The following is a 13,393-nucleotide window of genomic DNA, read 5'->3' as shown; positions in this document are numbered from 1 at the left end:
GTAAAAGAATAAAGTTAACCCAAGAGGAATAGTATAAAGAGAAACATGAAGCACTGACGTAAACTTTTTCCTGGTTTTAGAATTTACACAGTGCCATAAGTTCTTTTGGAGAAGGCAATGGCACCCCACTCCAGTACCCTTGCCTGGAAAATCCCATAGATGGCAGAGCCTGGTAGGCTGCAGTCCTTGGGGTCGCTAAGAATTGGACATGACTGAGCGACTTCCCTTTCACTTTTTACTTTCATTCATTGGAGAAGGAAATGGCAACCCACTCCAGTGTTCTTGCCTGGAGAATCCCAGGGATGGGGGAGCCTGGTGGGCCTCTGTCTATGGGGTTGTACAGAGTCAGACACGACTGAAGCAACTTAGCAGCAACAGCAGCATAAGTTCTTTGGCTACGTTTTTCCATCAAAAAAATTAAGGTATAATTCATATGAAGTTAAATTCATTCTAAATGTTGAGTAAATAGTTTTGCAAGTTTGGAGAAGCATGCAGTCACTTAATCCCCACCATAATCAAGACACAGGATAGTCCTAGTACTCCAATAAATTCCTCTATATCCCTTTGTAATTAACACCCTCCTTTTATCTCTGTCTTCTCTTACCCACTGATTTGTTTTTCAGTGCCTTCTATTTTGGCTTCTCCAGGGTATCTTATAAGTGGAATTGTGTATTATATAGCCTTTGAGTCTGGCTTCTTTTACTTAACATAACGCATTTACAATTCATCCCTTTTGGTGAATATATCAGTAGGGTTCTGCTGTTTTTATGGCTAAGTAGTACTCTTTAATATAGATGTACCACAGTTTTTTATCCATTCACCATCTGAAGGACATTTGGCTTCTTTTCAGTTTTGGGTAATCAGTAAAGCTTCCCTGAGCAATTTTGAACAAGCTTTTACATAAGTGGGTAAACACCTAGCAGTGAGATTGCTGGGTTCTTTGGAGAGTGTATATTTGACTTCATAAAATTGCAAAATCGTTTTCCAAACTGGCTGTATATTGCATTCTCACCAGCAAATGCATGAAAGTTCCAGCTGTTCCACATCTGACCAGCTATTGGTATTGTAGGTTCAATTGGTTTTAGCCATTCTAATAAATGTGCTGTGGGTATCACAGTGTGGTTTTAATTTGCACTTCCCTAATGATGAATAATGTTGAGCAACATTTTATGTGCTTCTTTGCTAACCATATATTTCTTTGGTAAAATGTCTGTTTTGCCCATTTTTACACTAGGTTGCTTTTTCTTTTGTTGAATTTTGAGAGTTCTTTATATATTCTGAATACAGTCCTTTATCAGATATGTGACTCAAGTCTGTGGCTCATCTTTTCAGTATCTTAACAGTGTCTTTCAAACAGCAAAAGCTAATTTTAACAGTCAAATTTCTCATTTTTTTCTTTAAAGGACTTGTTTTTGGTATCATATCTAAGTAATTTTTGCCTAACTCAAGCAACAGAGATATTTTTCTCCAAAGTTCTCTTATAAAACTTCATAGTTCTAGGTTTTATATTTAAGTCTGTGGTCCATTTGGAGTTAATTTTTACAGAGGGTATAAAGCATGGACTGAGGTTCATTGTTTATTTTTTCTGTATATGGATATTCAGTCACTGTTTATGGTGAGCCACCAAATGGCTGTCCTTTTAAATTGCTTTTGCACCTTTGTCTAAAATCAGTTGATCATATATCTGTAGGTCTATTTCTGGACTGTCTCTTCTGTTCCAAAGATCTAAAGGTCTAGCCTTTTCCTAATACCACACCTTCTGGACAACTATAACTTTAAAATAACTGTGCAAATCAGGAAACATTAGGCATCCAAATTTGTTGTTTATCAGAATTATTTTGGTTATTCTAGTTCTCTTGCTTTTCCAAATAAACTCAGAATCAACTTGTCAATTTCTACAAAAGATGCAACTAATATTTTGATTGAAACTGCGATGAATCTTTAGATTAGTTTGGGGAGAGTCTTCTAACTCATGAACATGGTATATCCCCATTCCTTTAGGTCTTCTTTGATTTCTTTCTTTCTTTGATATTTTGTAGTTTTCAGCATATAGACCTTGTACACATTTTGTAAGATGTATACCTAAGTATATAATGGCTTTGGTGCTATTTTAGATGGTATTTTTTTATTTCAATAAGTTCTATAGCTATATTTTCATTGTTGTACAAACCTCTATAGCTATTTTTTTATATGGGTTTTAAACATCAATGGTACTTTTCAACTGTGCTAAATCTGAAAATCGATGTTCAAGTAAAATTGTACTTAAGTACTATATTCATCTTCTGTTGTTGCTACAACAAATTACAATAACTTAGTGGCTTAAAATGCACAAACTTATACTCTTAAGTGTTATTGCTCATGGACCCTTTCTTGTACCACTCCAATCTCTTACTTCCATTGTCACATCTCCTACTTCATTGTCAAATCTCTTGCCTCCCTCACATAAGAACACTGTGATTATATTCAGGCCCCACTTGGATGATACCCTGGAGAAGGCAGTGGCAACCCACTCCAGTATTCTTGCCTGGAAAATCCCATGGACGGAGGAGCCTGGTAGGCTACAGTCCATGGGGTCGCAAAGAGTCGGACACGACTGAGCGACTTCACTTTCACTTGGATAATCTAGGATAATCTTCCCATCTCAAGATCCTTAACTTAATCACATCTGCAAAGTCTTTTTTGCTATATAAGATAACATTTACAGGCTCCAGGGATTAAAAAAAAAAAACCTGGATGTCCTTGGGGGTCATTATTCAGCCAACCTCCAGCATTAAATAGATTAAAAAATCAGTTATATTTATAAATTCCAATTAAAATCATACTTTGGAAGAACATGAACTTAAAAAAATGGATTGGTAGCACTGCTTTAAAACAAATAGCATTTAAAAGAAAAAAAAAAAAAGAAATGCATGTTAAGATCTCATTAGACCTCAAAAAAAAAAAAAAGTCATAAATGCACCTTGTCTCCTTGCTTCAGTGTACGGAGTTGAAGCCTTCCAATAGCTTTTTTAGCATCTGCCTTTAACTGTCTCTGTAATAAAAAATAGCAGGTATTAGAAAAAAAATTTTAAACAAATGTGATAAAAGAGGTAGAGAGGATTAATAAATATCTATAAGGTAAAAGTCAGTGTATAAATAAATGCTGAAAGACACAATTTAATTAACCATAATAAATGTCCATTTATCTCATATCAAACAGGATTTTTTGAACTACTGAAACCTTATGTTTCCTACCTTCTTAAACAGCAGCTTTGGGCCACAACGATAAAGCTCTATGTCTCTATTCCAAATGAATTCAGATGCTATGGATTTTCAAAGCAGTTTTCCTATTTTCAAAAGCCCAGAAGGTCTTAAAGTACATATTTTCCAATTTCTTTTTTTTTGAAGTGTCTTGTTTGGTAGAAAGTGCATAGGATTTGGATTCAAATGAACCTAGATTCAAACTCTGACTTTGTCACTTATGAAATGAAAAATCCTGGACAAGTCATTAAATTTTTGTGCTTGTTTACTCATCTATAAATGAGGATAACATCAATCCTTCCAGTGTTATTCAGTACTAGGGGAAAAACATTGCTGTTTATAACCACTACTGCCTTGTAAGGTGGGTGGATTCTGAGAGTTTTTTGTTTATTTCACTTAACATATACCTAGATGAGTCTGGATATGCAAAGGCAAGTCCATGGTTCATTTAGGGAATAAGGACTAAAATATTACATTTATATGTATCTATCCATATATACACATATGTATATATTTGAATCAGAAGTGAGGTTTTAATATGGAATCTAGATAAATGGTACCAATGAACATATTTGTAGGGGAAGAATAAAGACTCAGACATAGAGAACAGACTTATAGACATAAGAATAGACTTACAGACATAAGAATAGACTTATAGCGGGGGCAGGAGAGGGTGGGAAAAATTGAGACAGTAGCATTGAAATGCATACATATTACCATGTGCAAAACAGATAGCTAGTGGGAAGTGGCTGTATAACACAGGGAGCTCAACCTGGTGCTCTGTGACAATCTAGAGGGGTTGAATGGGGTGGGGGATGGGAGGGAGGTTCAGAAGGGAGGGAGCATATGTAAACCTAAGGCTGATTCATGTTGATGTATGGCAGAAATCAATGCAACACTGTAAAGCAATTATCCTTCAAATAAAAATAAATTAAAAAATAAAATTTAAAAAAGTATGGGGGAAATCTAAAAGGCGAGGGAAAAGTGAGAAGGAAAGGAATCAATGAGAGACTATCTCTTTGTGTGGGATGAACTGGAGGGTGGGGGTGGGGGGAAAGCCAGGTAGTATGAGACATTCAGTGTTAATTTGAAATTATTTGTGATGCCACAAATAAACCTTCCTTATATTTCAGTAAAATCTACCACATATACGAATGCCTCAAGAAAAGATAATATATATGTAAATTGAAGAAGAGGCCAGGTTTCATGCCTGGGTGGATGCTGTATGGAATAGAGAGATAGCATGTTTAGCAGGGCAAGATGATAAGCAATCTTCCTATTTTGTATTGTGAAATGAACAAACTTAGAGAAATTCAGCAAAAAGTAGATGGGCAGAACCAGAAGTCTTATGAGAATGTCAACAGCTTCCTCATCCCCACCCCGCCCCCCCCGTATGTACCTCCATCCCCAGAGGGAGACCCCCTAGCTGACATCAAGGCTATATGAAAATTAGAGATAATTTAAGTGTTTGTCACTCAGTTGTGTCCCACTCTCTGAGACCTCATGGACTGTAACCCACCAGGCTGCTCTGTCCATGGGATTTCCCAGGCAAGAATACTGGAGTAAGTTGCCATTTCCTTCTCCAGGGGGATCTTCCCAACCCAGGGATCAAACCTGGGTCTCCCACATTGCAGGCAGATTCTATACCATCTGAACCACAGGGAAGCTATGTAAGTAAAGTACCCAGCATAATGTCTGGCTGATAACAGACACTCAATAAAATGTTTATTAAATGAAAATATAAAGTATTTTCATCAATAAGCATATTTATACATGTCTGTAGCAAATATATTTTGGACGGGAATAATCCATGAGTATAGGTATGTGAAGCTATTCCTTAATGCCCAAATCCACCTCCTATGTAAGATATCATTTTGTGAAAGGTATTTGACTTGATGCCAAGGTGATTACTGCCAAAGTATTTTTCTGCTGTCACAGTAGGAGCAGAAACTTCTCAGATTGTTATCTGATGGGCAAACATAGCTCATAGAAACAGTTAATAGGAAGGCCTAGCCCTTAGAAGGAAAGAAGTGCTAATTGAAGCCCTTTCACTCCCTGTTTGGGAGACTTAATCATGGAGTTCACTCACAAGGGGAATTTTATCATGGTACTTAATTTTGAGCCTAAATATTTCCCTTCTATTTTGTTACTTGCATCACAAGTAAATAATAGAATGACAGTGAAACAAGGTACACTTAGGGTCTTTAGAGCTGGAAAAATTCTTGGGAGTTCACCTAGCCTGATATCTAATCTGACAGAAAAGAAAACTGATGCCCAAAGAGAAAGAATACCTTGCTCAAAATCTCAGAGTTGGTTAGTGTCAGTCCCACTGAAGCCCAGAGTTTGGGAACACTTAACTCTGACATCAAGGTAGTCATCTTTTGTTTACTGTGGCTTGAAGTAGGAAGCTAGTACTACTACTTCCTTATATTTATATAATTGTTTAAAAAAATGTTTTAGTTTGTTTTGTTTTTCTTTCTTATTTTTTTAAATTGTGAAAGTTATGATAACACATTTACAGGAGACTTAGAAAATAGCTGTTAAATAATTTAAAATTATTTTTGATATCTATTACCTCACTTAATCCTCACAATATCCCCTAAAGGAGACAATATCTCTATTTTAATGTCATTCAAATGGAGGCTTGCAAAAGTAAAATAATTTGTCCAAAAGGGAATGCAACCTCTAAACGACAGTTAGTACAGAAGTCTGCTCTTCATACCCCAAGATTCCATTATAATACAGCCATCCAAAATCGTTTGAAGTTTTTCCAACTCCTGGATTCTACGGTCTGGCAAATTATGGCCAGTATGCCCACATGGCTCTGGCCTTGGCCTAAACTTCCAAACATTACTACTTTCGTTTCCTATAAAATATAAGCTATTTCGACATGAAGAAGAGAAAAATGCAGATGATACAAAAATAGAGCCAACAAGAGAAAATACGACAAGGAAAAAGTGAAGTTGATGAGAAGTCTTTGACAACCATTTTGCACTTTGTCTTTAGACAGCTTCTGACTTAGGTTTAAGCAACCAGTTCCACGACAACTGGGGAAATGTACTCACAAGGAAGTGATACATCTCTAGCGTATTTACATGATTAAGCCTGCACATTTTGATTTCTCATTCCAAAATGTTCAACAAAATATAAATGCATGAGCCTCCAGTGCTAGTGCTTATTCATCAGGGATGAATGCTAACTATACAACTTTGATTATATCCAAGACTAACTGCAAATTAATTTGAGAGGTGGGATCAAAAGCAAACTTTAAATGTAATGTTCAAGTCTATGTTGATGAGAAAAGTGGAATTTACATTAAGACAAATGTTTTAAAAAAATTGAGGGGAGACAAAAATATAGGGGAAAATCCAAGATGCCAGAATATCCTAAGCAAGGGACTTGATTATGAAGGATTTCTAAAAGATTTGTAGCACAGCATATACCAGTATTTAAGGAAGCAGCCCTAGAATTTTAAAAAGCCTTTGAAAGGAAATCTGAATGTTTCCAATAACTCCTACCAAGCTTTTATAAGGAAAATATATTTCTTTCAATACGGAGGTGTGACTTGTGGTTTTGTTAAGAAGCACAATTTTTAGAACCTGAATAAAGGTTTTAAAACTGCCATCAGCACTCAAAATATTAATATTTCACTGTCACATTGATAGTAGGAGTTTCCAAGATGCACCCATTCCTCTAAATACTGACATATGAGAACAAGATTAAGACCAAGTAGTTTATATTAAGGGCTTCCCAGGAGGAGAAGGGGACGACAGAGGATGAGATGGTTGGCTGGCATCACCGACTCAATGGACAAGAGTTTGAGCAAACTCCAGGAGATGGTGAAGGACAGGCAAGCCTGGCATGGTGCTGTCCATGGGGTCACAAAGAGTAAGACACAAAGAGTAAACCTGGTGTGCCACAGTCCATGGGGTCGCAGAGTCAGGCATGACTGAGCGACTAAACAACAACAGGAGGCGCTAGTTGTAAAGAATCTGACTGCCAATGTTTGAGACACAAGAGATGCAGGTTCAATCCCTGGGTTGGGAAGATCTGGAGTAGGAGATGGCACCTCACTCCAGTATCCTTACCTGGAAAAATTCCATGGGCAGAGGAACCTGGTAGGCTACAGTCCATGGGACCGCAAAGAGCCAGACATGAATGAGCACAGCACAGCACAGTTTATATTAAATACAGGTTGAGATTTCCCTGGTGGCTCAGACAGTAAAGCATCTGCCCACAATGTGGGAGACCCCAGTTCAATCCCTGGGTCAAGAAGATACTCTGGAGAAGGGAATGGAAACCCACTCCAGGATTCTTGCCTGGAGAATTCCATGGACAGAGGAGCTTTTCAGGCTACAATTCATGGGGTCACAAGAAGTTGGACATGACTAAGAAATTAACATTTTGGGAAATATGAAACCTCTCTCCAATTCTGTCTCCTCACCAGTAAGTAGGAATACTAATAATCCTATATAGGATTGTTACAACAATATTTTGGGCTTCCCTGGTGGCTCAGCAGTAAAGAATTCACCTGTCAATGCAGGAAACATAAGAGACACAGGTTCAATCCCTGGGTTGGGAAGATCACCTAGAGAAAAAAATGGCAACCCACTCTAGTATTCTTGCCTGGGAAATCCTATAGATAGAGGAGCCTGGTGGGCTACAGTCGTAAAAGTGTCAGACACAACTTAGTAACTAAACAGCACGTTTGAATAATATTAAGTCAAACTTTTGGGTGCCGCTATATGCTTTAATATTTAAAGACAATGTGCCTAATGCAAACTATAGTTTATGTTTTACTTCTTAAAAAACAGAACTTAAGAGTTTATCTACTTTGGTACACAAATTGCTTCAGACACCTTTTCAGTACCTCTCCATCATATCAGAATTCCTATCCTATAAATTCCAACAGCACATTGTTTCCACCTCTTATATTCTGTAGTTGTTATTATTCATGTGTCTTTTTCTCCTAGTAGATTGTGAGTAGGTAGAAGACTGGGCCTTAATCATTTTTTTTTTTAATCAATCTTTACTCAAAGGATAGCTTTTGAATTTAGAAAAAGAGATTTTCCCATTTAAGTTTTATTCATTAAAAGCCTCTACTCAATCAATTTTGAGGGAAAAAAGGTTTAGAGAACATGTATTGGACTCCTGCCATGCGTCAGGTTTAACCCTAAGCTTTTACATGTGTCATCTTGTTTAAACAGTAACAACCTTATGGAATAGGCATTTTAATATCCAAATTTTATAGACAAGAAAAGGTCTTGAAGCTTGACTAAAGGCCAGGCAGCTGGTTAGTTGCAGAGCTGTGATTCAATTCAAGCCCAGGTTCTATCTGGCTTTAAAGCCCATGATCTCTCCACTATAGTACACTGCCTCCATTGTGTAACAGCAAAGAAGCCTTTAAAGGGCTTCACATTCCTTGTGAAGAAGATAAATGAAAGGGAAAAAACCCTCAAAGTCAGCTATTATCCAATCTTCAAATCCTTCTTCATTTGACTACTTAACTGTGATTTGGGGAACTCTCTTAAACAAGTATTTTATATCAACATATTCTACCCACCTCCTCCCCAGTTCTAAGAGATACCTGGTCTAAGAAAATTTGGCAGAATAGAAGACTGATTCAAAGCAGTTTGGTTGTTGGCCAATTTTGTCAGCGGAAGCTTAATGTCATTACTCTATTCAAAAGCTGGGATGTTCTAGTCACTGACGAATCTCGGCTGTACAGTTTCTTCTGTTGTTGTTCTGAGCGACACTTTTAAGTGGGCCGAAAAATGAAGATCTGCGGCAATTCTCATCTTATATTACAATGTTCAATTTTTAAATTACAGTGAACACAAAGATATTCTACCTATTTTACCTATGAATTTATATTGAACTAAGTAAAATAAATGTTTTAGTCTGGTTATTTGTCAGCCTGATTTTTGGTCCCAAGGTATTCAGCTTTCAGTTTAACTGAAACCCACATAAATAACTAGGCATGTAGTCGAACCTAATTACTTGATGGGGGGCTGGGCAGGGTGAGTATATAAAAGAAAGAAAAGAACGTGGATATAAGCAAACTAGATTTTCCTGTTCTTAAGCCACCACTTTTTTTAAAAATAAAAGCTTTCATAAAAATTTGGCTTAGAATTTATACAACAGAAATCTTAAAATCAAGAATTATGGTAAGAGGATTCTTTTACTCAGATTCCTGTGAACAAAATCAAAATCTGAGTGTCGTGGCTATTTTGATATATGAGAACTGAGAGAAATCTATTTTTTCCCCAATCAAAAACCTATGCATCGAATCACTGTGTCATACATCTGAAACTAATATAATATTGTATGTCAATTATACTTCAATTTAAAAAGCTAAAATTTGCATGCTGCAACTAGAAGATTCAACATGCTGCAATGAAGACCTGACACAGCCAAATAAATAAAAATAATTTTTAAGAGGAGTAAGCAAAAACACCCCTATGTATAATATTTGAACGGGAGGATTCCTAAAGGAAAGAGGAGCTGCAGACGGTAACACAGCTTCCCATAAGTCTATGGAATTACAGAAATACGAGTACAGATCATTTGCATGAAGACGATCCCTGTGAACAGTGTGAAGAAATACACTGTAAGGAAGAGCATTGAGAAAAGGGGGAATTTGACCCAGGGGATAGGTTATGACTCAGATGATAGCATTTTTCAAAGAAACAATCAAAACCTTTATTATAGTAAGTGAATACTTTTTTTAAAAAGTCCTGAGAGACTCATTGTAAGAGCTTCCCTTTGTTCAATGAGAAAATCACAGAAAGACTATAAAACTAGGTCCTACTCAGATAAGAATTTGTTTAATCTGCTCTTCTCATGTAAGAACCAAACCAGTAGTTTTGTAAAGGGTTCTAAACCTCAAATTTAAGCAGGAACAGACACATACACATGCACCCACTATAAATATATCTATATATATAGATAGATAGATACTGGTACAGTATGCAGCCACCTGGTAAGTCTTCCAGCTAATTTCATATACTAGGAGAGCAGAGAAAATTTAATGTGACCAGAAATGTTTCAGATATTTCTAGTCATGCTTTAAGTTCAAGACCATCACCATGGAAAAGAAATGCAAAAAAGCAAAATGGCTGTCTGGGGAGGCCTTACAAATAGCTGTGAAAAGAAGAGAAGCGAAAAGCAAAGGAGAAAAGGAAAGATATAAACATCTGAATGCAGAGTTCCAAAGAATAGCAAGAAGAGATAAGAAAGGCTTCCTCAGCGATCAATGCAAAGAAATAGAGTAAAACAACAGAATGGGAAAGACTAGAGATCTCTTAAAGAAAATTAGAGATACCAAGGGAATATTTCATGCAAAGATGGGCTCGATAAAGGACAGAAATGGTATGGACCTAACAGAAGCAGAAGATATTAAGAAGAGGTGGCAGGAATACACAGAAGAACTGTACAAAAAAGATCTTCATGACCAAGATAATCACGATGGTGTGATCACTCACCTAGAGCCAGACACCCTGGAATGGGAAGTCAAGTGGGCCTTAGAAAGCATCACTATGAACAAAGCTAGTGGAGGTAATGGAATTCCAGTGGAGCTATTTCAAATCCTGAAAGATGATGCTGTGAAAGTACTGCACTCAATATGCCAGCAAATTTGGAAAACTCAGCAGTGGCCACAGGACTGGAAAAGGTCAGTTTTCATTCCAATCCCAAAGAAAGGCAATGCCAAAGAATGCTCAAACTACCACACAATGGCACTCATCTCACACGCTAGTAAAGTAACGCTCAAAATTCTCCAAGCCAGGCTTTAACAATATGTGAACCTTGAAATTCCAGATGTTCAAGCTGGTTTTAGAAATGGCAGAGGAACCAGAGATCAAATTGCCAACATCTGCTGGATCATCGAAAAAGCAAGAGAGTTCCAGAAAAACATCTATTTCTGCTTTATTGACTATGCCAAAGCCTTTGACTGTGTGAATCACAATAAACTGTGGAAAATTCTGAAAGAGATGGGAATACCAGACCACCTGACCTGCCTCTTGAGAAACCTGTATGCAGGTCAGGAAGCAACAGTTAGAACTGGACATGGAACAACAGACTGGTTTCAAATAGGAAAAGGAGTATGTCAAGGCTGTATATTGTCACCCTGCTTATTTAACTTATATGCAGAGTACATCATGAGAAACGCTGGGCTGGAAGAAGCACAAGCTGGAATCAAGATTGCCGGGAGAAACATCAATAACCTCAGATATGCAGATGACACCACCCTTATGGCAGAAAGTGAAGAGGAACTAAAAAGCCTTTTGATGAAAGTGAAAGAGGAGAGTGAAAAAGTTGGCTTAAAGCTCAACATTCAGAAGATGAAGATCATGGCATCTGGCCCCATCACTTCATGGGAAATAGATGGGGAAACAGTGGAAACAGTGTCAGACTTTATTTTTTGGGGCTCCAAAATGACTGCAGATGGTGACTGCAGCCATGAAATTAAAAGACACTTACTCCTTGGAAGGAAAGTTATGACCAACCTAGATAGCATATTGAAAAGCAGAGACATTACTTTGCCAACAAAGGTCCATCTAGTCAAGGCTATGGTTTTTCCAGTGGTCATGTATGGATGTGAGAGTTGGACTGTGAAGAAAGCTGAGCGCCGAAGAATTGATGCTTTTGAACTGTGGTGTTGGAGAAGACTCTTGAGAGTCCCTTGGCCTGCAAGGAGATCCAACCAGTCCATTCTGAAGGAGATCAGCCCTGGGATTTCTTTGGAAGGAATGATGCTAAAGCTGAAACTCCAGTACTTTGGCCACCTCATGTGAAGAGTTGACTCACTGGAAAAGACTGATGCTGGGAGGGGTTGGGGGTAGGAAGAGAAGGGGACGACAGAGGATGAGATGGCTAGATGGCATCACCGACTCGATGGACGTGAGTCTGAGTGAACTCTGGGAGTTGGTGATGGACAGGGAGGCCTGGTGTGCTGCAATTCATGGGGTTGCAAAGAGTCAGACAAGACTGAGTGACTGAACTGAACTGAACTGAAGTTCAAGGACAAATTTTAAGATATTAATGTAGCTAAGTTCTTCCTCATTTGAGACCACACAGGAGTGCTATCTCTTTGGCAGCAAACTTCAAGGACACATGTGACAGATCTCTGCCCAGGAAGCCAATTTGAATCTCAGGATGTGAGGCTCAGATGGGGAACTAACTGGTCACTACATAATTCTGCTAGCAGTAGGCTATGCTGCCCCAAACTCAGGACCCCTACAATGAAGCCAAGTGCATATTATTTATCTTGACTGTTGTGCCAAGTACCCATAACAAACTGGTACAACATGGTCTATTGCTTCAGATGTATATAACAAAATTATCAACCATTAACATAAAGAACACTTTGACTAATCTATTTTGTAAATGAAAGTCTGTACCACTTAATCTCCATCACCTATTTCTGCCCCCCAGCCCGATCCCCCTCACCTTTGGCAACCACCTATTTGTTCTCTGTATCTATGACTCTGTTTCTATTTTGTTATGTTTCTTCATTTGTTTTGTTCTTTAGAATCCACATGTAAGTGAAATCATACACTATTTGTCTTTCTCTGCCTGATTTACTTCACTTAGCATAATATCTTCTATGTCCATTCATGTTGTTGCAAGTGGTTAAGATTCCATTCTTTTTATGGCTGAATAATATTTCACTGTATATAGGCGATAAAGAGGTACAAATTTCAGTTACAAAATAAATGAGTCACAGGTATGAAATGCACAGTGTGTGGAATATAGTCAGTAATTATGAGTGTGTGCATTCTAAGTCAATTCTCTAAGCAAGAATATTGGACTAGATTGCCATTTCCTTCTACAGGGGATCTTTCCAACCCAGGGATCAAACTCAAGTCTCCTGCATTGGCAGGCAGGTTCTTTACCACTAGCGCCATCTGGAAGCCATCAGTAATTATTCAATATCTTTTTATGGTGACAAGTAACAACTATACAATCATGGTGATCATTTTGAAATGCACAGAAATATCAAATCATTGTGTTACATACCAGGAACTAACATAGTGTTATAGGTCAATTATACTTCAAAAAAAAAAACTTATAGAAAAAGAGGTCAGATTTGTGGCTACCAGAGGCAGATAGTGGGGGGAGGGGGGATTAGATAAAAGTAGTCAAAAGCTAC

At 37.7% G+C, this 13,393-nt stretch overlaps 1 protein-coding gene across 4 annotated transcripts in view; it reads right to left on the bottom strand.

Annotated features, from left to right (window-relative positions):
* Positions 1-13,393, bottom strand: part of RNF128 (ring finger protein 128) — a 100,487-nt gene that overhangs the window by 15,842 nt on the left and 71,252 nt on the right. For all 4 annotated transcript variants that reach the window (XM_005895547.2, XM_005895546.2, XM_070365778.1 and 1 more), the window contains exon 3: positions 2,960-3,031. In XM_005895547.2, the coding sequence (XP_005895609.1) occupies positions 2,960-3,031 (72 nt within the window). The remainder of the gene's footprint in view (positions 1-2,959; positions 3,032-13,393) is intronic.

Source organism: Bos mutus, chromosome X (genome assembly GCF_027580195.1).
Source record: "Bos mutus isolate GX-2022 chromosome X, NWIPB_WYAK_1.1, whole genome shotgun sequence".
Taxonomy (NCBI): Eukaryota; Metazoa; Chordata; class Mammalia; order Artiodactyla; family Bovidae; genus Bos; species Bos mutus.
Note: the sequence above shows the minus strand (reverse complement) of the source record. Positions and strands in the feature narration are given on the sequence as shown.